At 38.9% G+C, this 25,854-nt stretch overlaps 1 protein-coding gene across 1 annotated transcript in view; it reads left to right on the top strand.

Moving 5' to 3' along the window:
- Window positions 1–1,427: 1,427 nt before the first annotated feature.
- LOC149187249 (cytochrome c oxidase copper chaperone 2-like) overlaps window positions 1,428–25,854 on the top strand; it is a 57,234-nt gene continuing 32,807 nt past the window's right edge. Inside the window, exon 1 of the mRNA XM_089411328.1 lies at window positions 1,428–1,796. Within this exon, the coding sequence (XP_089267454.1) occupies window positions 1,563–1,796 (234 nt within the window). The 5' untranslated portion in view covers window positions 1,428–1,562. The remainder of the gene's footprint in view (window positions 1,797–25,854) is intronic.

Raw genomic sequence — 25,854 nt, 5'->3', positions numbered from 1 at the left:
AATAATTTGTTTCTTTAGGTCCAATAAACCAAAGTTTGGTCTTAGTGGACGCTAACCATCATCATCATCATCAAAATAAACATTTTTCTAAATTTTAATTTTCTATATCAAACACATAAAATAATAATAATAAGTATTATATTTATTAATAAATTAAACTAAAAATAACTCAAAGTAATCCCAAATAAAACAAAAGTGATTTACACAACACAAAATTACAATTTCATTAAAAAATAAATTACTTAATTCCAAAAAAAACCTAAAAATTAAAATAGTTAATAATAATCATCATATAAATTTTTTAAAAATATACATATATAAAATAAACATTTTTCTAAATTTTAAATGTCTATATAAACACATAAAAATAATAATAATTATTATATTTATTAATAAATTAAACTAAAAATAACTCAAAATAATCCCAAACAAAATATTAACTCTCATATATATATATAACACTTTTTTAAATATAAAATTCTTACACTCCACACATAAAAAATAATAATTATTATATCTACTCATAAATTCAAACTAAAACTAATATATTTTTATAAAATAAATATAAAAAATAACTATTAAAAATTAACATTTAAAAATAATCATAACTAAAAAGTTCAATTCTTTAATTATAAATATGATCAGAGTGCTGTTTAACCTTTATAAAATGTAAACCAATTGATTTAGGGGTTGATTTTAGTGTGATTTTTTGGAAATTTTTAAGGTGAGTTTTTTAGGTCAAATTTCTTTAAAATCTGGCAAGAATTTATTCAATCACAAGTTTGATGGGTAACCCTGTGCAATCAAAGTGTCCTAAGGATTTTCTAGGGTGCAGAATCGATATATACAGTAAAAAAACTAGTTTAAATAACACAAATCAAGATTTCACCTCAAATTTTTTTGCTAAATTCAAACACTAAAAAGTCCAAAAAATCACAGTAAAAACAACTCAATTGATTTCTATAAAAATGATATTAATTTCGTTTACTCTTTATAATTGAAATGTAAAGCATACCAATCCATTTACATCGAGTTAATTCATAATAAAAACTCACTTCAAGTTCAAATCTTAGAGTATCAAAGCTCCCACTAGAGTACAAGAGATACCTCAATTTCTTACTCAGGATAGAGACTTATGTTTTATTCTAAGATCGTGAAGTTTATAGGAGCGAAGTGTCCGAATAAGATATTAATAACATTTTCAAAATATTATAACCGGTCAAAAACAGGTTCTTCACTCTTCAAACCACGTCATGCAGACGGTCATTTAAAAATTTTCAACGTATTTAACGGTTAAAATGGCCTCTGACGGGCAAAATGCCCGTCAAATTCCAACCCACGGTGCCACGAGTATGGCCCCAAAAAAATTTGGAGTGCCACGTGTGTCAGAGGAAAGTTCGCCAAGTAAGAGTTTCTGTTGCGGAAAAATCTATCTCGGTACAGGAGGAAAAAGGCTCGGTATAAGAGGACGAGGAGCTGTTGTAAGAATTCAAAGTTTGGTTGGAAGGTATAGCGAGGGATCTTTTGGTCGGTTGCCATAGGTAAAATCCAGGAACGCCAACATGAAACTTGAGGTGCAAGTGTCCAGGGGCGCTCCAAGGGCAGGGGATTCGAATGGTAACGGGAACGCGGGAGAAGCAGAATCGAAGGCCGAGGTGAAACCTAAGAAGAAGATATGCTGTGCTTGCCCCAATACGAAAAAGCTGAGAGACGAATGCATCGTCGAGCACGGGGAGGATGCATGCACCAAATGGATCGATGCCCATCTTCGGTGCCTCAGGGCCGAGGGTTTCAAGGTGGGGTTTCATTGCCCGCCCATTTTTATTTTATTTTATTTCTAAATGTCTTTCTGTATTTTTGATATGATACAGATGGGTTCGTCAGTAATTATTTTCGAAGAAATAACAATGGTTTTGTGATTAAATTTCTTGGTTTGTGTCCTTGAAATCATTGCAGTTCCGAAAAAATGAAGAGAAAACTAGTCAAGGTAATCTTAAAACCATGGGGGACCTCCTACAGAGAATTGGCAGCGAAATAAACCTTGAGTATCTAGATCGTCTCTTACATTATTATACTTTGTACAAACTTCTATCACACATTTAGCTTCTGGCAGAAACCTGTTTCTGATGTTTCTGCGAAAGTTAAATTTCAAATTTTTCTCTAAAATCCATACAAATAGAATTCTAGCCCCTCTATTGAATCACTTGGTGGCTGCCAGCCGTGCTTGTGATTATCTCGCACAGGAGAAACTACGGCAAATTTGTTAAGAATTACACAGCCTACCACAACTTTGAACTCATGAGACTGCTGAAGTAATCCAGTGGAAAGATCACGAAGGCCGTCGGATGTATAATATAAGATAAGATAAGCTAATGTATTGATGTCCATTTCCTATATGGAGACATACTGAAAGAGTGCGAAACCAAATTAAAGGGTGAAGCATGAAATTAAAGAATCCAAACTAAAATTAGAGAATCCAAACTACTGTATGAAGAATGTAACCAAATCGTAACCCTAGATACAGCAAGAGAAAATACATCTATTTAAACTCAGAAGTAGGTGCAGGATAGAAGAGGGTGGTGGAAATCCCGACACAAACATTAGAAAAGAGGTGCAGGTGTCAGTAATGGAGGGACATGAGGAAAACTTCCTTGCTGAAGCATCGACCATGGAGAAATGTTAATGTGGAGTTCAATATGAATTGAGGTCAATCCATGTTTCTTTCCAACCCATTAAGGAGGTCGGGCATCTGATTATGCAGCCTATCTTATTAATGCTAACATCCCTCTCCTGTCGTTTATTCTATTTTGAAGATGCAGAGAAACACACCCCGACGTCTGGGGCTGCATTGCATAGCGCAAATTTTCTTATGCTTGGTTAGCAGGTTTGAGGGTTATCCATGTCGCCTAAATCTCCCAGGGCTTACACCTGGCTTCGTCCGCTTCGTCCGTTTTGACATGCCATTTAGGTGGGGTAGACCACAGAAAAATTGGAACCCTGGTGGACAACTTAGCACTTTGCTGATCTGGCCAGTAAATTGTCTTTTTTTTAAGATGGATTTTTGATTTAGATGCAGTAAAGATCTTTTTCTTGCAACTTGATGCTGCTTGAAACTTCAAAACATACGCCCACTCAACTAGTAAATGAATATTTTGGCTGGATTAGAGCCCTTGTGTTGTATTATATAATTTGGCTTCTTATGCTAAACAATTAATTTTGCAATGGCCCTCTTTTTTCCTTCATCGACCGGCAAAACTCATATGTTATAAGAGCCAGCTTACACTCATGGGGTGTTAGCATTTGGAATTTTTAAAACAGGCTGTTTTTTTTCTTTTATGCAAGGAAACAACAATCTTAACTCGTTGTAGAGCCTTCTATAGTTATTGCTAATATGTAATGGTCTAGCACAATCCTCTTTGCTTCATTCACCAAGGCTAAAGTATAGGATAACCCCTTCAGCTTTACCCATATTGTTATCGTAGGGCCTGCCTTTTGATGTCTGCGGTGGTCATATGGGTAAATATATGATGTAATTTGCCTTCTTTTGTTTGGTTACAGCGAGAAAAGCAAGGTGCTCTACAGTCCAATTGGGGCAAGATCTTTGTTATTTTGTGTGATGCTAAAAAAGGCCAGCATAACAATAACCATTGACCATAAACATATACATATGCATACATACAACATAGATTCATGTCAATCCTGGATCTATTACAAGCTGCGAGGTTTGTGTTTGGAATTGTAACCCTTTTGATCCTTCTTAATGCTTAATAGGTCCAGGATTGAGATATCTCTATGCTAGTCATGCTATTCTTGAAGGATTTTGATCTCTAATGTTTTAATAGTGGCAGACATCTTAAATGAGTTCATTCCTAGATAGTTGCAAATTATTACAAGCCTGAACTGGATGAAGGTCATAATGGGACCAAATTGGAACCAACAAACAAATTGGTTTATGAACCGGCTTACTAAAAAGTACGTAAAATATGGAAAAATTGGTAAAAAATAAATAGTCATGTACATCAATGTAAACCCAAACCATTAGACATTAAATAGACCAACGTAGATCCATCTTAACTCCAGATCTACCAAGCGTCAAGAGGGATCAAATCTCTTGAGATGCAAACTTCTCTCAAAGTGAAAAAAGATTTGATCCCTCTTGGCGCTTGGTAGATCCGGAGTTAAGATGGATCTAGGCTGGTTTAATTTCCCTCTTTAAATAGGCTATATTGCACATGAATACCATGGGTCAATACCATGGGTTTTCGTAAACTTGGAGCTCAAAAACTACTATAACTTGAAAAAGTCAAGTTTACCTTAACTACCCAACCAATAATAATAATAATAATTTAATTATTTTTTATTTTTATTATTTTAGATTGAAGTTATTTTTTATTTTGACATAGGTTTATTATAATTTTATTTTGACCGAGTCAAAATGTTTACAGGACATTACAACATCTCTACCATATTGGGATGGAGAGTGCCTCTCAGCACAATGAGGGACATCACTATATAACACTAATTTAGGGTTTGTGAGGGTTGGGGCATCATTTTTTTGGGCAAAGGTGTTTGAATTGGTCAAACTTGTTTTTTGAACCAGGTGGTCCAATTCACAAACTAGTTTAGGGTTCCCAAGGGGTGAAGTGGTTTTGATTGTTTGGTTCCTGTATTTTATGGTTGTTTTTTAATACAATCAATAGTTCTACCCTTGTTTCGTTAGATTTTGGTGTATGTTTAGTTGTTTATTCTCAATTAAATTTTGTTGTTAGTATAGCCTTGTTTTTTTAATACAATCAATAGTTCTACCCTCATTGTGTTAGATTTTGGTTTATGTTAATGTGTTTATAACTTTATTCTCAATTAAATTTTGTTGTCAATATAGCCTCTTTTTATCTTGAGATAATATGGAACTCAGATCAAATGAATTCATTTAACAAGTGGCCACATTACAATAACTTCACGAACTCCAACCAAATGGCTTTATTAAATAGGTGGCTGAACTAACATCCCTGTGTGCCTTAGAGGGTTTTGACCCTACCCAAGTCAAAGCTAACATTTTACTTTGTCATAAAAGCCACCAAGCTACCACTTGTGTCATTTCTTTGAAGCCCATGTCATTGTTGGTTTACAATGTAAATCCATCATTTTCCTTCTCACGCATAATTTTGACTTTTGGAGAGTGCCCTTAAGCTTTGTCCCTTAATTCAAGGGAGTTATCCTAAGCTAATTTTGCCTTTTTAAGGATAGGAGCACTTCTTACATTTAGGGCGAGATCCTACTTTCTATGAACCAGAGTGCATGTGGGGGGTGGATCCTATTTTCTAGGAACTATTTTACTCCACTTGTCTTTTATGAGCTACTTTACTCTAGTTGGCTAGTAAAATGCTAACTTAACTCCCTCATGAAAGAACATTGGCTAATTAGCATAATTGCATGAATACTATTTCGATCATAATTTTAAAAATTGGAATTGGTCTTCAAATCAACCACTTTTCGAAACGGGTTTTTGAAATGGAACTAGATTAAACTATATTTGATGAACCAATTATTTAAAATATAATAATCAAATTTTAATGAATAATTTATTTTAAGATTCCAAACCATTAGAGGCAAAATATGCAAAGTTGCTCTTCTATATATCATGTAAGGTTGAATATATAAAAATTGCACCGAGTGCAATACATATCAACAACAAACTTCATACTCAATGAGGCTCTAAATGGTCTCTAGAGTCCAAAAACCATGTTACAAGCTATTGGGCCACTAGCCTACTACAAACCATTGATCAACATGATCACTCATTAAACTCTTCACTACTACTAGAAATAGGATTGTCAACAAGACCTACATAAATATCACTTGGTTCAAAGTCCTCGGACTCCTTGGATTCGTCAACCTTATAATATGGTGGAAAAAGCTTAACCTGCATAACTGATGATTTTGGTTCGAGTGAAGGTTTCATCTCCTCAATCTTATAATATGGTAGAGAAACCTTAACATGCCTAACCAATTGTTTTGGTCTGAGTGAAGGGTACATCTTTGTTAAGTCCATGACAAAGGAGTACAATCAATACCACCAACATCAGAGGAGTTCAATATGAAATCTGACAGGGTTGGAACCACTCTCAAACATCTCGAAACAAGTAATGGTATTGTTAAAAACTTAAGAATTTAACACTACCATCGATTGCTAGCATTGTTATAGTTGAGTTAGGTTTTTGTTTAGGTTTATGATATAGGAGGGGGAGGGTTGGTTTTAATAATTATAGCTAATCGGGGATGTTTTGGGAGGGATACAATCATACAACCCTTGGTTTACTCCAAAAAAACCTCAAAAAATGCCATCTCCAGGCCCAAACACCCCCTCATGCATGTGAGATTTGACTGGGTGATTTGTGCTAGTTAGACACCAAATTGATTGGTTATCACCGCCTTGGGTCCTGTTACCGCTCAAACTAGCAAGGGACATAAGGGGAATCCCTAAAGGGCAAATGCTAGGCCAAGGGCAACAAATGGAGTCTTGGTCCACTGTCACCTCAGCCAAGGGTCCCTTCTATTTATGGACATTCACAGATGGGAGGAGACCCGATATGTATGGAGTCACTAATGAGTGATAAGCAATGGATATGAGTGACCCAAAGTTTTTCCTAAAAGGTTTTGAAAGATGGGGCTTGGTTGCTTTCTAAGCAAGGTATTATGTGCTTCAAGGGAAAGGATTTTTGGGGTTTAGGTATATGGGAATTGGCTTTGAAAGTTCCCCGCACCCTAAATCCGTGTTAGAATTGGTATCCCAAATGGTTCTTGAAGAATGGTCCTTTGAAGGAGAGGGACCACACGGGGACAAGTGGACCCGGTCTAGGCTATGAGGAAGGTATGAAACAATCAATGATATTCTTACCCTAGACAAGGTGGGAAGGATTAAAGAAAGTATTCTCTCTCAATGATGTTGCTTTGACCCTAGGAAGTGCTAGCCTTGGGGATGACAGGGCAAGTTTTGGTCTCGGACCTAGGGCTTGGCTTTTCTCCCAACTCCATTGTCGGAATGTCTTCAAATTTGGAGGAGGGCTAAGGGAAAGGCCAACACATGAGACCCTAGGAGATCGAAATTTTTCAGTGGCTAACTTGACGGGGGATTGATGCCCTAGGTGCCCCAATGTGGCTAGACTTGGGAGAAGGTGAAAGATTAAGTGTTTTGGTGACCACCCTTGGTAGATCAGTGGCTTAATTCTTGGGAGAATGGAGTCTATGTTGATTATGTGTAAGGTTTCTTGGTTTCCAGTCAAGGAGACCTTAAAATTACTTCACAAACCTTCTATGCCAAGTGAAAGCAATCTTGCAGCTTTTATACTTCAAGTGCACAAGAGGAATGGCTTATCAAGGTTTGATTTTACCCCTAGGAGATTCCGCTCACACTACATGGCCTAATACATGGAGAGAACGTTATAATGGAGACAATCCCACAATATTAGGCAATAATTTGCATGCAACAATTACCCTTTAAAACAACGAAAATCTCATCCAATATATATGACAAAAGTAACAAGAATAACATCAAAATTTCGTACTTACATGCAGTAGAGTATATCCAACCATTCACAAATGACAATAGAGAAGCTCCAAGAGAAGATAAACCAATAACCATACATCAAAATTCATCCATAAATGCTCCAATTCATCCTCTAGAAAAAAGTGTGAAATTCTCTAAAGAAGAGAGAGATCCAATCCAAAGTGATGATGAGAAATGATCTCACCTCACTTGTATTTATACACATCTAAGGAGTTCGAATTAGCCTCCTTGGCCTACATAAGCCCCAAAAATAAAATAATGTGCTAATAATACAACCTTTTGGTGACAAGCCCACCAAACTAGCTCACAAATGAAAAAGTAAGCCTCTCAAGAGGTCAAATAATAATCTATGCATGTCGTAGGGCCCTCTAAGAGGCCTAATGAGGTCCATGGGTGCCACAATGAAGAATAAGACCCTCAAAAGCAGTGGACAAGGGGTTGGCCCCTTGTAATAACCTGTGGTGCTCCAAATGACATGTGGGGGCACACAAGTGTCCTCATGGGTCTCCAAACAAATCGAAGATGCCTATAGGTTGCCCTCAAGGGCTAGGATGATGGTGTAGGTGATGCCACATCATCGTGGAAGTCCTGGATCATTTGCCAAGTGTATGGTGTGGATTTGGGGCTGACTAGGCATGATGAATCAAGTTCGCCCTCCTCATCGAATATGTGAACCACGAGAAATCTTTGAATGGCTGTGGGGATCCATGGAGTGTACTCTGCTGCTGTGGAGTCCATGGTTCTCAACGCTCACCCTACAGGTGCCAATGTAGCCCTCTGGAGGGTTAGGACCCCGTATAGGGAGACCAAACCCTAAATGGAAACCATTTGCAATCCTGCATAAGATCTAATGCGTCCCCTAGGCTTCTAGTACAACAAATAATTAGAGAAATCGAGCAAATGAGCTTACCTAATCATGGACTATAGGTGGGGACTTTATAATGGTTTGCCCTTTCATAATGGGCTTCGGGATGTGTCAATGTCTCCTAAACTCCCAATGGGGTTAACCAAGTACCATATTAGGTGGTTTTTGCTTCTAAAGGGGATAATATAGTCAAGGTACATCTGTCAAAAGGTGGTGGTATGTGGAAGATAGGTGAATGAGGTAGGGAATGAGAGGGGGCAGCTCTGGTTTACATGCTGGGGCACAAGGGTAGCTAATAAGAGGGAAGCCTATCCTTGGGTTTATAAGGTATAGGAGGGAGCAATTGTTGTACATGAGGTGCCCTGGCCTTGATTTTTCCACCCTTTTTTATATGCCTTTTGCCCTTTTATGATTTTCTTTGATTCACTGCTCGGGGCTCAAGGGGTTAGAACATGATGTATAAAACAGTGAATGCTGCCCTTTAAGGTGGGGCGGTTCATCGCCCACCAGGGGTTGGGACAATCATGGGTTCCTATATAATGAAGAGGCTCATAGAAACTGCTGGAACTAGGGTGATTGCCATAATGATGGGGTAGAGCTCATGTATTGGCTTTTGCCCACGTGCTAAATGTTTTTGTCTTAACCATCTTTTGCATTTTGTGGTACTTTTCCTGTTGACTGTGGCTATATATGCTTTTAACTTTCTTTTTTGTTGCATCAACCTCCGAGCTTCATTCTAGGCCATGACCCAAGGTGTGGGCAAGGGGAAGGGGTGAGTTGACCCTATGTGGACCTGATGGAGGAATGTGGACCTAGGTGGGAGAAATGATGGATGGGGTAATAATGAATGGAAAAGGGGGTAATATGAGCAGATAAGGGAGTGGGACCACGCAACCAAAATCAGGGTTTCCCATGAAATACCATCCCTGGAACCAAATGGTCAGTAAAAGAGATCCCACGTGACTAGAATGCAAGGTTAATGCCTAAAAGGGGTCTAGGGGATAGAAGCATAGACCTAGCCCATCCTTTCCGCCGAATCCCCCCATTAATCCATGCCCAGAAGTGTCCATGATAAGCAAACTACAAAAATCAATTTCAAAATGACAAGACATACCTTTAGCTTCGGGAGGCCCACCTTCAAACATACGATCATGGCAGATGGGCGAGGGACCGCATGGCTGGCTCAGGTGGCAGATAAATGGCACAATGAACTAGTTGATGGCTACAAGGGGCTGCCAGCTGAGGACCATCTTGGAGAAATTTTTTCTCCTAGGGATATTACCCAAAAAATGGTGGGTAATAGGTCCTAGGCTCCCCTCATGTGTGTGAGCTCTGATCGGCTAGTTAAGGTTGGTTTGTGTTAGGTCTTTGGGCTTGAGTGCACATGAAAGTGCTAAGACGACCTTAACAAACCCTTGTCGACTTGTAGTGGCGAAAAACCGAAGTTGGTGGGGTTGTGTAATGAGTCGTTTGATGGGACAACCAAGTTGGGCACCTTGCAATGGTGAGGGCGCTCATGTGATGACATTGTGCTATGGGCAATTATGTGGTGGAGTTTGGTTAGATGAGGGCGCTTGATGGAATGACTGAGCGCATCGTATGAAATGACATGCGAAAGTCAGTCGTGCAGAATGGGCGAGGGTGCTCACACGAAAGTAAGCACTCTTGTTGTGGAACAACAAACAAACAATGTGGCGAAACGAAGGGCAAGCTGGGCGCTGAAGTAACATGCATGGCACATAGAGGTTAACCGAGGGCGTGATCACGACGAAGGACTCTTAGTGTGCAAGCGAAGCATTGCAACAGGTAATGTGGGTGAACGACTTGAGGTCGGCTAGTGCAAGAAGTAAAGGTCAATCATGCCCAAGTGTGGGTCGGCCTGGCTAGATGAAGACACCACCATTCAACATGATGGGCTGTTATATATTGGCAAGCCATGGAATGAATGGAGGCAAGAAACAACTCAACCAAGTAAGGAAGTCGAAGTAAACAAAACCGCAACAAGGAAAAGAACGAATAAGTGGATGTGCTGTCGGAAGGAGGAACGAGTTGAGGCTTGCTTAGACGAGCTGCGTTGTGCAAAGTTTTTGTGTTCTGGTGGGTCATGCGAGCTGCAGGGTGCATGAATTGTTCTGTAGGGCATTCGCAGATTTTTGAGTCTTGGTTTTGGTAGGTCGTGTGAGCTAGACGAGCTGCACAAACCGAACTCCGATTGGGGTTGGTCATGCGAGTTGAGGTTGCATGAGTCTTGGTTGTTGGTTAGACTTGTCGTGCAAGCTAGGGAGGCTACACGAGCGAGTCATTTGAAGGCTCTTTTGAAGTTTGCTTAAGTGTTGTGGCAATGAACCCTTGGGGTTCAACCCAACCTTGGTTGTTTTATATTTGAAGTTGTGAATTGAAGTTTGAAGATTAGTTGAAGTAAGGGGAGTTCTATTTGGGAGTTCCCCCTCCCATGTAAACTGTTGTGCACTTGTTTACTGTTGAAGTTGTCTATATTGTAAGTGTTGGAAAATGTAACTAGTTTCAGCCTTCATAATTGTCATTGTACTCGTGTTATTTTGTATATCTTATGTAACAAACAAAAGAAGAAAGAAAAATATTATTTTTCAATTATGGGTTTCATGCTCCATTTGATTGGTCAACTAGGGCAAGGATGCATTTCATGCTCCTAGGGTTTGTCAAGTCAGAAGAATATTGTCATCAGTCGAGAGAGTCAATATCATTTATATAAAACCCATTTGGGCAAGTTATAACATGTAAAATAATTTATTTGAGTCTAGAAAGTCAAAATAACCTCCAAGGCCAAGTCGGCCCTAATTGTGAAAAGTTGGCCTACAAGAGGGCTATTCGACTTCACGAGAAGCATATATATAGAAGGAGCTTTGATCTCATTATCACACACTTCATAAGTTCGATATCAAGCAAGAAAAAAGAGACAAGAAGAGCGAAGGACAAGAAGACAAGAGGAAGTTAAAGAGAAAGGAGAAAACAATCTAATTCTTGGCTTGTATTCTCTCACACATGCGAAAATTAGGGTTTTTGCAGCTACTAGGAGGCCGAGAATTGCAGGTTTGAACCACATGTCTGAAGTAGAGTGCCAAAATTGAGATTTGAGTAGATTCAAGGAAGGTTGAATTTCGTTGACTTTGGTGGACCTTGTCTTGTCTTGAAGGAGATCTTTTAGAGGGTTGACTTGGTGCTTGAGGAGGTCTTGGATTTCTCATTTGAATCGATTCCATAAGAAGAGAAGAGATTCTTTCTAGGCTTTCCCTTGGAGGGGTTTTTCCCTGGCTTGGAGCCTACTTCTTATGTCCATTGTCTTTATTGTTTATGCTCTTGATAATTGTTTGATGAAATAATCTAATAAAGAACAATAAGAAGCTAACTAAATTTCACAAGAAATTATTAAGGATAAGGATAATTGTTTAAATAACTGCCATACTAGATTCTCCAACATGGTATTAGAGCTAAGGTGAGGAGAAGGCAGCTTGGATATCGTCTTGATTGGCATAAGAGAAGGTTGCTTAGTATCATTTGCTAAGGACACAAGGAAGGGCATAAGGAAGAAGACCTCATCATCTTAAGAAGGATCAAGCTCTCATTAAAGGAAGGAAGGTTACTACATCAAGCTCTCATTGAAGAAAGGACATATCTTTCTCACTCTTCAAGGCTCTTTGCTATTGAAGGACATCTTTGAAGTTTCCTGAAGGTTCTTGAAGACATCAAGACAATTGGAGGCATCATCAAGAAAGTCCCTAGTTTAACAAGTATCATATTGTTCTCCATGTCTCAATCTGCAAATCAAATGACTTCTTTTTGCATGGACAACAACAAGGTCGTTGGATCATGGATTTGGTGCTTACAGAAAAAGTCATGGAATATGTTCTTGGAGAAGTCACTCAACCAGATAAAGAAGAAGACTCAAGAATTAACTAGATATGAGAATGGAGAAGTAAGGCCGCAAAGGATTCTTATTGAATCCATAAAGGATCATCTCATTCCCTTTGTTGTTGATTTGACTACATCTAAAGCAATCTATGACAAATTGGTGAAATTGTACTCTATAATTACATCAGGTCAAAATATTGTTGAGGAATCAACTATATAGAACAAGGATGTCAAAGGATGAATTTATGTCCTCATCTTATGAGGATCTCACAATAAAGGGATGAGGATCTCACAATTGAGGGACCAGTTCCATGGGCTTGGGGAAGTAATTTTTGATTCAGAAATGACTACTTGTGTATTGAATGCTTTGCCACCCGAACGGAGCAGTTTTGCAACTAGTATTTACTCAAGAAAAGATACTACTCCTTTTGATGAACTATGGGCTCAATGTATCTTGGAAGAAGTAAGGATAAAGGTAAAGGATGACACTGAATCAAATGAAAAGTCTCAAGCCTTTGTTGTAAAATACAAAAAGAGGAAAGGGAAGTTTGGAAAGACCAAAGGAAAACAAGATATGTTCAAGATACAATGCTATGGATGCAATGCGTATGGACACTTTAAGAGGGATTGTCCAAACAATTCTTAGAATAAGAAAAACAACAAAAGAAAGGAAAGGAGTGGAGCCCACATAGCTGAAGAAAAGGAAGAACTTGAGAAGAAGTCGAAAGGAGAAGATCCCAAGGGTCTTCACTATTGAGAGAGCTCCACTTGTATTAGGTTCATTTGCAGATTGTCTTTCTTTTATTAGAAAGTAGAAGTTAGAATAAGCTTGCATAATTACATTTTCTAGAAGAAGTCCTGATTTTTGTATGCAATCATAGAAAGAAGCGTATGATAGTAGAAGATTTAGAAACTACATGATCAAATTGCTTTGGAAAAAGTCATCTAGTTGATAAGAATGAGAAGATTTGGACCATCTTGCACATCATAGTTCATCCAAGCACTCTCTAACATAATGTTAGAGGTAGTCATCTTGCAAGAAGGATCACCAAGATCCTCCAATGAGAACCATCATTTAGGGAAGGTTCTTGGAAGAAGCATTATGACATGACTAGTATACTCCACTTAGTGTGGAAACAATAGTCTTGAAGGATGAAGGGATGCAGATGGTCGAGTTGCAGTATGAAAGACATAATTGAAGTCTTTCTCCTCTTAAAGAAGGAAGCTTATCTTTGATAAGGATAGAAGCAAGCTCATTCAAAGGAAGGACAACTAGATGGTTATATGGAAGAAAAGGTATGCATGTTGTTAGTAACTCTTCTCTAGAAGGTAGAATTCATGTCTACAAGAATCTTGCAGAAAGAGTTGGTCATAAACACAAGCATGAAAAGTCTTCCATGTGGTTACTCAATACTTGGAAGGAGTTGGTATGCTTTGGAATGGCTAAAGATCAAGACTCTTTCACAAGATAGTATGACTTAGAAATGATGATATTGATCAACATCAAATATGGTCTCTTGAAGAAAGAAAGAGAGTTGATAATGATAACTCCAAGGAAGCAAATATTGTAGCTTGCTCCATGGACACTTTGATCGAAAGCATGGAGAAGGATTCTTGTTCAATATGAAGATAGACCACATGGAAGGACGCTGATCTCAAAGGAAGTAAGAAAATAAAATTTGATATTTTGACAAGAGGACATCATGTTGAGGTATGTACAATATTAATGTTTTGGTATTGGTTATCTGTTTGGTATATGGTTTTGCTACCTGGAAGGATGATGCAAAAATGCATAATGACAATTGAGGCAAGTATATCTACAATTGTTTATACATGGATTGAGTGGACGGCTTTAGTAATCCTCGAAGAATCATGTGGCCAATATGTCTACATCATCTTGGGATTGAAAGGCAGCAGTACAAAGAAATAACTTGATGTTTATATTTTGATGACAATGAAGATCACTTTCATGATTGGAAGGAGCTATGACTAGTTTTATTTTGATTGGCTCAATATAAAGCCTTTGATGATAAGAAGAAAGTGATATGAAAGGTTGATGGCTCAAACCCGGTTACAGATTTGGCTCCACTACATCCAAGAAGATAAAAAGCTCAATATAATGAAATGCAAAGGAAAGGAGGAGCCCTACAGCTACTTGAAGATCTCCACGAAGAATTGATAGCTGATGTATCGATGAAGACATGCTAAAGAACTTGACTTCCCAATTGAAAGGAAGTAAGGAATCTCCTCTATGCTTAAGAGGGAGTAAGAAGTCTCCTTAAATGTTAATGAAGGAGCAAGGATCTATTCCCTGATCAAGAGGGAATGAGGATCTCCTCTCTAGTTGAGAGGGAGTGATGTTAGACATCATATTCTCCATGTGTCATGCACTAGACCAGGACTAACAGTTGTAAATCTTAGTGAAGGCACTAGGAAGGAGAATGGAGGATTGGATAAGCATCTGAGATTGATACTCCTTGAGGATAGAAAATCCAAGATAGGAAGTTGACCGACACTCTTTGAGGATTGGACAGGTATCTAAGACAAGAGTGGTCGAAGAGGACTGATATTCTTTGAGGATGGGTATTCCAAGATAAGAACAATCCTAAAAGGACATACCTAGTGAACATTTAGATGGGGTATGTGCCTTAAGAGGTAGTGTGGTGTCTCATGTAAAGCCTCCCAACATTATGCTCTGAAATAAAATGAGCTTGTCAGTTAAAGGCCTTACTATGTTGACAATGTTGGTTATGATGTTGATGCTTAAAGATGGGTTATCAATCCGACTCTTCTTATGAGAACTCTTCAGTTTGAGAATATCCTTGTACCGGTTGTACAATTATGAATACCTCCCTAGTTAAGAGGGAGTGTTGGAAAATTTAACTAGTTTCGGTATTCATAATTGTCATTGTACTCATTTCATTATGTATATCTTATGTAACAAACAAAAGAAGAAAGAAAAATATTATTTCTCAAGCATGAGTTTCATGTTCCATTTGATTGGTCAACTAGGTCAAGCATGCATTTCATGCTCCTAGGGTTTGTCAAGTCATAAGAATAATTGTCACGAGTCAAGAGAGTCAGTATCATTTATATAAGACCCATTGGGCAAGTTATAACATGTAAACGAATTTATTTTTAAGTATAGAAAGTCAAAATAACCTCCAAGACCAAGTTGACCCTAACTGTGAAAAGTTGGCCTAAAAGAGGGCTATTCGACCTCATGAGAAACATATATATAGAAGGATCTTCGACCTCATTAGCACACACTTCAAAAGTTTGATATCAAGCAAGAAAGAAGTGACAAGAAGAGCAAGGGACAAGAAGACAAGAGGAAGTCAAAGAGCAAGGAGAAAAAAATCTGATTTTTGGCTTGTATTCTCACACGTGTGAAAGTTAGGGTTTCTGCAGCTACTAGGAGCCAAGAATTGCAGGTTTGAAATAAAGTGCTGAAACTAAGATGTGAGCATATTTAAGGAAGGTTGACTTTCGTTGACTTTGGTAGACCTTGTCTTGTCTTGAAGAAGATCTTTTAGAGGGCTTACTTGGTGCTTGGAGGAGGTCTTGGCTTTGGTCTTTGTGTCTTGGATTTCTCATTTGAATTGATTCTATGCAAAGAGAAGACATTCTTTCTAGGTTTTCCCCTTGGAGGGGTCTTGCACTGGCTTGGAGTCTACTTTTTGTGTCCATTGGCTTTATTGTTTATGCTCTTGATAATTGTTTGATGAAATAGTCTAATAAAGAAAGATAAGAAGCTGGTTCCTAATTGGTACAAATCGACCCTTCAGTCCATTCATTTGGCTAGTTCAATACCGCGCCTACCCCAACTGGCTAGTTTGACCAGTTTCGATTTGGATTGAGTTAGCTTTGAAAATTATGATTTCAATTCTATATTGTATACTTTTTGTCTTTGGATGATTCTTTTTTTCTTTGGAAGACCTTATTGAAGGGCTATTGTGTGAGATATTTGAAACTAATTCTGCGATAGCGATCTCGTTAAAGGCACATAGGCTAGAAGCGTAGTTTGGTATAAGGAAGCCTAAGTACGTCAAGCCTTTAGGAAGAAAATACATCGGTGCCGCACACCTCAAGGGACTTGGGAACCTTATGGTCGAAGTGCACCCTAGGGGTGTGACAGTTTGGTTCCTAATTGGTACAAATTGACCCTTCAGTCCATTCATTTGGCTAGTTCAATACCGCGCCTAGTCCAACTGGCTAGTTTGACCAGTTTCGGTTTGGATTGAGTTAGCTTTGAAAATTATGATTTCAGTTCTATATTGTATTCTTTTTGTCTTTGGATGATTATTTTTTTCTTTGGAAGAACTTATTGAAGGGCTATTGTGTGAGATTGTTTGAAACTAATTCTGCAATTTGATAGCGATCTCGTTAAAGGCATGTAGGCTAGAAGCATAGTTTGGGTATAAGTAAGCCTAAGTAGGTTAAGCCTTTAGGAAGAAAATACATTGGTTCTGCACACCTCAAGGGACTTGGGAACCTTATGGTCGAAGTGCACCCTAGGGGCGTGACAATTTGGTTCCTAATTGGTACGAATCGACCCTTCAGTCCATTCATTTGGCTAGTTCAATACCAAACCTAGTCCAACTAGCTAGTTTGACCAGTTTCGGTTTGGATTGAGTTAGCTTTGAAAATTATGATTTCAATTCTATATTGTATTCTTTTTGTCTTTGGATGATTATTTTTTTCCTACAAGTTAATGAGAATTACATTACTCCAACTATTTATCTTCTCTCAAATTGTTAATTATATTGCTTCTCAATTAGGTTCTAGATTCACTTGCAGGTTGATTAATTGAATCTTACATAGTGTGAGAGCTTGATTATTCCGAGTGGTATACAAGTTTGTGTCGAAAAATGTGTAACTAGGTTTGTTCTTCATAAGTATGAAATGTATTCTTGTAAACTATAAAATGAAAAAGAAATTATTATTGAAGCATGGGTTTCATGCTCAAGTTCTTTTATTTTATTGGTCAAGCACCCATTGAGTGCTTCTAGGGCTTGTCCTAGGTCTAAGAGTCATTGTCATATATTGAAGACCCCAATGGGCACATTGTAAATTGTAAAGAAAATTATTTTTGTCTTTAAAGTGTCGAAATGCCCTCCAAGATCAAGTCGGCCTAGAAGCTGTCAAGTCGACCTAAGTGAAGAGCCACGTCTACCCCTTGAAGAGGCCTATATAAAGAGAGGAACTCGTCCTCCAAAGTATCACTCTCACTCATCTCTCATTCTATGCAAAAAAGAGGACGAAAAAGAGGTTGAAGTAAGTCAAAGCTAGGGTTTCTGCGCAAGGGTTATCTTTGGTTCGATCTTGGAAGAAAGAGAGGATAGAAGCCAAGTGAAGGTCACCTAGGGTGTCTCTCTAGCCCTAAGTCTCAAGGAAAGGCAAGCGAAGGGAAGAAGAGGCCATACGAAGAAGATCAAAGTCTTCAAGAGGAGCAACAACAATTGCCGCAATTGCTGGGAGACAAAATTTCGGATTTACAGTAGGAGGCCGAGTTGATCTTGATCTTGGAGGGTATTTGTCTGAGTTACCAGGTCATGGTATTTGTCAATTGAAGTACCTATAAGAAGAGAAGAGATTTAAAGGTTTTCCCCAAGAGGAGGAGTTTTGACCTTCGCTTGCAGCCTGTATACTGTGTCACTATTCTTATTGTTTTGGTAGTTGTTTGATGTATCTCACACTATAATAATAAGGAACAAAGCTAATAAGGTAAATGATAACACAAACAGTTATCAAGTTAAAGAGAATTAACATATTCACTGCCTTATCGAATTCTCAACAATTTGTAGGTTGAAGACGCAGGTGGTTTGATGTATCTCACACTATAATAATAAGGAACAAAGCTAATAAGGTAAATGATAACAGAAACAATCATCAAGTTAAAGAGAATTAACATATTCACTGCCTTATCGAATTCTCAACAATTTGTAGGTTGAAGACGCAGGTGGTTATTATTTTGCAAAGTAAAGGGCCATATAGGATCACAACGTGAAATTCAAACCAATTCTCATTGTTGAAAAAGCAAAATGGTTTAATCAAATGTATGTACTATGAAGCATATGGGTAGTTTTATCCCTCTAATTTCTTTGACCTCTTATTCCATATCGATTTTTGCAAAAAACACCTAATGGAGTCTGCACCAAGTTGGAAGGACTCTTTGGGAAGCTGGATGTGTTGTAAGGACATTGGTTGGAGAAGGAGCTCATTAATTTTAGCCCAAGTTGCTTCAACACTATCCAGGATTTCTTCCCCAAGTTCAAATCATTATTACTTTATTCAAATTATGTGGCATAAGGTCAAAAGTGTAATATTCCAAATTAGGAAATACAATGAATACCCAAAACATGCACTAAGCTATAGCAAGAAAATACAATCACGCAAGCACAATTTTTACAGAAGCAGAAATAGATCAATAAACCATAGAATAGTAGCAACAAATTTGAGCTATTTTATTAAAATTTCTCTGGAACTGAGTACAATAGAGTAGAATGATAGAACCTAGGCTTGCTAATGCAAGCATGCAATACCCAGGTGAAGATCTAAGAAAAACTCCAACTGAAATGGCTCAATCTGTCCCAATACATTGCCCATAAAATTTTATCGCTGTTGCTAGAGGCAAACTGCAAAATGACCCCTCAAAACTGCTCCAAAAATTTTGAAAAATTAGAGAAAGGCTCCTCACACCCCAACCAATAAAACCCAAAAAACTTTTGTGATAATTCCAGTCGACCCGAAATGGTCAAATAGTGTGAAAATCCCAACTAAACCAACAATTCCCTTTGTTATAAGAATGAAGATTTAAGACCTGAATATCGCCCGAAAAATTCTTGGGCCGAATCCACTAGTCATTGAAACCCTAAAATCCACGTGTAGCCCTTCACAATCTACTAGTTAGCTACAAAAATCAATTTGCTGTAACAATGCACACTTTCCTTGAAGGGAAACTCCTCCAAATCCCTCCAAAATTTCTTCTTCAAACTTCCGGACAAAATCAGCTCCAATGCCCAACAAAACACTACTACTCAAACCTTGCAAAATAGTTGGAAATCCAACCCACAATAGTTGATCCTCCTGTTGGAAAATCAAAGATATTATATTAGGGTTTGATTCTCCTTTCTTGATAATTACTTGTGATTGTGCTGGCTTCCTTTACTTCTTTATTATCTTATCGTTCATCAAGCAATTATACATATATGAAGATCACAAAACAAGAGACACAAGATATAGGTACATGCCAGGGAAAACCCCCCTCGAGGGGAAAACGCAATCAGAAAAATTCTTTCTTTCAATAGTATTCTTTCAGACTCTTTACCCTAGACCAAGACCAAACTTTCCTTCCACACCATGTCAGCCTCCAAGATCTTCGACCCCTTCCAACAACTTCGACTAGGCAACAACTTTCGGCAACATGCAGCGTCTGGCAACAACAAAATCTTAGGAGACTTCGATCTCCCAACCCATACCACGAAACAGAGAGAGAGGCACCAAAAGCTCGATTTTCTTCTTCTCTAGAGACTCCCCCAAACTCACACTTCTTTTGTCCTTCTGGCAACAAACTTCACACTTCTCCAACTCTTCTTGAGATATCGAACTTCCTTGAGAGTGAGTGATCCAAATGACTTCGACCTTCTTCAATATATAGGCTTCTTGTGGGTTGAATGGGTATTCTTAGACCAACTTGATCTTCCTTAGGCCGACATGATGTGGAGGGTACATAATTCATATTTGACTTGATACAAAACCTTTTTACATGATTTGAAAGCCCAAGAAGGGTCTCTTTGAATATACAATGACTCTATAAACTCAATATTAATCCTAGGAGTCCACAATGGGGAATTTGACTAATATAGTGATGACCCAAGCATGAAACCCTTGCTTTAATAAGTCATTGTTACAATGATAAAAATTCTTTTCTTTATTCTTTTGACAAGTACATTACATAATGACTCAAGTACATTATTGAAGATCGAACATAGTTCCATTTTCTAACGCCCTCTTAACTAGGGAGGTATTCATAATGTACATATACAATGGAAGATCTCAAACTATATGAAAACATGAAGAACTTTTAGGCACCACAATGCCATGGACTAGATTCCTGACCAGGGCAATCTATCCAACCAGTCACTCAACAATTTAGGCACTGCAATGCCATGGACTAGATTCCTAATCAGGGCAATCTATCCAAGTGGGACTAAGGTGGATTCAGGCTTTCAACCCCTTTAGGTACCATCAGACTTACTTGTTGACCGCCAACCCAAACATACAAGTGTGTATCCAAGACAAAACTCAATAAACAACACCACCTTTTTAGTTCCGAGATCCAAACATCAACACAGAGTGCCAGCTTGATGTCTCCCTAGGCAATGCTTCACTCGCAAAGCCTCAACAAATCTCTTCCAATTCCTTATCATCAATACAGTCACCAATATCTACCAAACCCAACATGTTTTTTAGATATTCAAAATTCTTATTAGGAAGAGCCTTTGTCAGAATGTCTGCTACCTGTTCATCTGTTGGAACATACTCTAACTTCACGATCCCATCTTGCACCAAGATCCTAATAAAGTGGAACTTCTTATTGATATGTTTCATCCTCGAATGGAACACGAGATCTCCAGACATCTTGATACAACTTTGGTTATCACAATTATTCACAGTAGGAGCTAGAGACTTCTCAAACAAATCTGTTAGAAGCTTCCTTAACCAAACAACCCTTTTTCCTACTTCACATGCAACCACATATTTTGCCTCGACACTACTCAATGAAACGAGATCTTGCTTCCTACTCATCCATGAGATCATAGCAGCTCCCAGACTAAAGCATCCTCCGGTAGTGCTCCTTCCATCGGTCTCACTGCCACCCCAATCAGAGTCTGTGAAGCCAATTAGCTTGACTTCCTTACTATCATACTTTAGGCAGTGATCTTTAGTACCATGAAGATACCTCAATATATGTTTGGAAACTATCCACTGATCATGACGAGGCTCCGTCTGAAACTGACTAAGAATGTTTACTGCAAAACATATATTTGGCCTAGTATTTACCAGATACATTAGGGAACCCACCAACTGTCGATATGAGGTAGGATCCACGAGACTAGAGTTGGAGCTCCTCAACTTCTTGAGGTTGGTGATCATAGGAGTAATCATCGGCTTGGAGTCTATCATCCCAAATTTCTGCAATAACTTGATGATGTACTTTCCTTAACCCAAATATATCTCGTCAGGTATCTGCCATACTGCTAGACCTAGGTATTAATTTATCAGTCGTAGATCCTGAATTTCAGGTATCTGCCATACTGCTAGACCTAGGTATTAATTTATCAGTCGTAGATCCTTCATCTTAAATTCAGTTGTCAACATCTTCTTGCATTCTTGAATTCTTCGTTCTACACCAGTGATGAATAGATCATCCACATATAGTAGAATAATGACGGGCTCATTATTCACGACTTTGATATATAGATTCGGATCAACAGTACTCTTCACGAACCCAATTCTGAGAAGATATGCATCCATTCTTGCATACCATGCCCTTGGTGCTTGCTTCAAGCCATATAGGGCCTTCTTGAGTCTGCAAACATGAGTCCCTGCTATTCACTTCAAATCCTTCAGGTTGTTTGATGTACACTTCCTCATCAATGGTCCCATTTAGAAATGTGGTCTTAACATCCATTTGATGGATATTCCACCCCATTGTAGCAGCTAATGAAACCAATGATCTAATGGTAGTGTACCTTGCTGTAGGTGCAAAGGTTTCTTCATAGTCAATGCCTTCCTTTTGAGAGAAACCCCTTGCGACAAACCTTGCTTTGTACTTGTCTATACTTCCATCAACAACATGTTTGATCTTATAGATCCACTTCAATGTGACAACTGATTTGTCACTAGGTCTAGGAATGATTTCCCAAACCCCATTCTTCATGATGGATTGATATTCTTCCTGCATAGCTTTCTTCCAAACCTCTTCATGCTCAGCTTCCTGGAATGTAGATGGTTCGGCTTCAATCAACTTTGTCATATATGCAACATAACCAGAATACCTTTTCAATTTCTTACTTTCCCTGGAGGACCCTTTCGCAGCTTCATGCCCTTTAGCATCTTCTAATGTAGCTCTCAACCAATTTGGTCTCTTTCTTGTAGTTGAGATAACCACCGGTTGAATAGGCTCACTTGGTCCTTCTTCATCATTTGTAGTAGAGTTCTCATGATGAACTTCATCTTCTTCAAATACGGGAACTTCTTCGTCATCAGAATCAATAGGAATATCCTTTGATTTCTTGTAAGCTTGATTCTCATCAAATATGACATCCCTGCTTACTTCAATGTGTCTTCCTTCCTTTATGTAAATTCTATATGCTTTTGAGGAAAGACTATAACCAACGAATATTCCCTTGATGCTTGTTGAGTCCAACTTCTTTTGCTTGTCTTTCGGAACATGGATATATGTTGGACTTCCAAATATGCAGAGATGATCCACACTCGGCTTCTTTCCTGTGAATACTTCTTCAGGTGTAGTATTATCAAGATTCTTATGAGGACTTCTATTTTGAACGTGCACAACAGTCATCGCTACTTCACCCCATAAGAATTTCGATATATCTTGATCAAGGAGCATAGTTTGAATGCCTTCTTCAATTGACCTATTCTTCCTTAGGCCAATCCATTTTGTTCGGGATTGTAGGGAACAATGAGCTCCCTCTTAATACCTGCTTCCTTACAATATGCAATTAACTCTTTAGAGGTGTATTCCCCACCATTGTCAGACCTTAGAGTCTTTATCTTCTTTTCGGTTGGGGTTTCCACCTCAGCCCTAAACTCCTTGAATTTATCAAATACTTCATCTTTAGTCTTGAGTAGGTAGAGCCATGTCTTCCTTGAATGGTCATCATGAATGTTACATAATAGAGATGTCCTTCAAGTGTTTTGTCAGACATGGGCCTGCATACATTGGAATGGATGAGATCTAATATTTCTTTAGATTTAGGTTCACTATGATGAAATGGCTTTCTTGTATGTTTCCCCAAAGACCATCCCTTGCACACACCTTCATGATCTAACTTCATATCAGGAATACCATGAACCAATTGACTAAGGGTAGGGATGACCCTATAATGAAGATGAGCATACTTTCAATGCCATAGTTCAATGGGACTTATTTCCTTATGAACCAAATCTTAAGGAGATGGAGTGATAACCCGATAAAGACTTCCTTCACTAACTCCAATAACCCTAGCTTTGTCTGTAAAGTTATGTAGATGTTCTATGCTAAGAGCAATTTCACTTTTCTCACAGCAATCATACAAGTAGATAAGCAAAATGCAGATAGAACATATAAGCAGATCTTACAGAAGACAAATCAGAAACAAGAAAAATGTATGAGTTTGTTTCGGCGGTCAACAGGATGCTTCAACCAGCAAAGTCTCCTTTGGTCAGCCAGCCCAGCATGTGTCACAACAACCCTCCAACCAGTAGATGAGTCAACCCAAGTCAGTTCTACAAAAGTCAACGCTGTCCTGAAAAGTCAACGCAGGGGCAGCAAGCTAAAAGTCAACGCAGCAGCAAAACGGTCAACCCTTTGACCTCGATTTTTGTGCCAGGTAGTATGGCCTTCAAAAATCGAACCTCCCACAAGTTTTCAGCTTGTTTGGACCAAGCGTTGACCAAAGTCAACGCTGGTCAAACTTCTGCGAAACCCTAGCAGCAGAAAAATCCTCTTCGTCCTTCCCACGTGTGGCTGAAATTCGTCCTCCAGGGAGCTCGTACTTTTAAGGATGAGAGAGGAAGATGTGAGTTGTGTTGTGATCAAATTCTCTCCAACTTTTCCTGTATATATATATATATCCATCAATGAGGGTGTGTGACACATCTGTTGGGCATGTGAGCCTACATTACAAAACTGGCTGACCTTTGCACATATAATTTATTAAGAATAATAAATTCAAAATATAAGTTCTGCTCATCGGATTAAGACTATTTTTATATGGATTTTACACCTCTCAGAAAGAGGAATACAACAAAAATATTAGCCTCTTAATCTGAGCATCAGAACATGGAGTTTGGACCTAGTTGTCCAAATTTAACACTCCCTCTCAACTAGGGAGAACTCCATCTATTAGTGCAATTAACACCGTGAGTCATCCCGCCGAAACTTGCTTTGCTGGCTTCTTTATTTCAGAACAGAAGTGGGTCAGTCACAAAGACATCATTCCCCGACTGACATAATTAGTCCAGAGGTCCCAGACCTCACAAATCTTGATCCCAGATCAAGTGGTTGGACCATGCCATCCTAGATAGAGAGTACGACAATCTCTGATGCGTCCATCAGTCTTTGCTAATAGTCTCTAGCTTTTCCACACCTCATTGGCCAAATGAGAGGTACTTCCCATGAGCCCTGAACTCAATGGGTAGGATGCATACGGGGCACAGATTAAATGAGTGGCGAACCAGCTCAATAATCACAAGGGTGGGGCAGAAGCATTATGAGTGCTTATAGCTCCGAGAAGCTATCCCCAAAGCCCCCCAGAGCTCCCAGAGCTCATCGTCCAACAGGACCCACATCATAGGGTCTTTCCACGACACCAAGACTCTCACGGAAGGTTAGGAACTTGACCTTCCCCAGGGGCTTAGTGAGAATATCCGCGACCTGCTCATCAGTTCCTATATGATCGAGCCTTACGGCGCCTCGCTGTACCATATCCCGGATAAAGTGGTACCTGATATCAATATGCTTGGATCGGTCGTGGAACACAGGATTCTCAGTCATACGAATCCCACTCTGATTATCACAGAGTATTACAGTGGTATCTAGCACATGTTGGAACAGCTCACTAAAGAGCTTCCTCAACCAAACTGCTTCACAACAGGCCATACTAGTAGCAATGTATTCGGCCTCCGCGGTGCTCAAAGCCACCGACTTCTGCTTCCTGCTCATCCATGAGATCGAAGCAGAACCAAGATTGAAACAGCATCCAGATGTGCTCTTACGATCCACCACACTGCCAGCCCAATCGGCATCAGTATATCCCCGGAGTATCACACTCCCGGCAGTGTATCTCAGCCCATGGTTTATCGTGCCCCGAAGATATCTCAAAAGATTCTTGGCACCAACCCAGTGAAAATGATGAGGCTCAACCATCTGTTGACTCAAAGTATTCACTGCAAAACATATGTTCGGACGGGTGTTCACTAAGAACATCAAAGCTCCTATGAGTTGACGATACTCAGTAGGATTGGCCAAGATAGGCCCTGCAGCGCTGCCACGCAACTTCTTAAAGTTGAGTTCCATTGGTGTCGACACGGACTTACAGTCCACCATCCCAAATCTTTCCAGAAGCTTCACAATATACTTTCCTTGAGAAAGGAAAATCTCTCCAGGTCTCTGCCAGACCTCCAGGCCTAGGAAATAGTGCATCAGTCCTAGGTCTTTCATCTCGAACTCAGCAGCAAGCTCCCTCTTACATTGATGAATGAGAGGGTCATCACCTGTCAGGAAGAGGTCGTCCACATACAG

Source organism: Pinus tabuliformis, chromosome 3_1 (assembly GCF_031772625.1).
Source record: "Pinus tabuliformis cultivar Carrire ecotype Pingquan chromosome 3_1, CPIR1, whole genome shotgun sequence".
NCBI lineage: Eukaryota > Viridiplantae > Streptophyta > Pinopsida > Pinales > Pinaceae > Pinus > Pinus tabuliformis.
The sequence above is the reverse complement of the archived record's forward strand: the minus strand, read 5'-3'. Positions and strand labels throughout refer to the sequence as shown.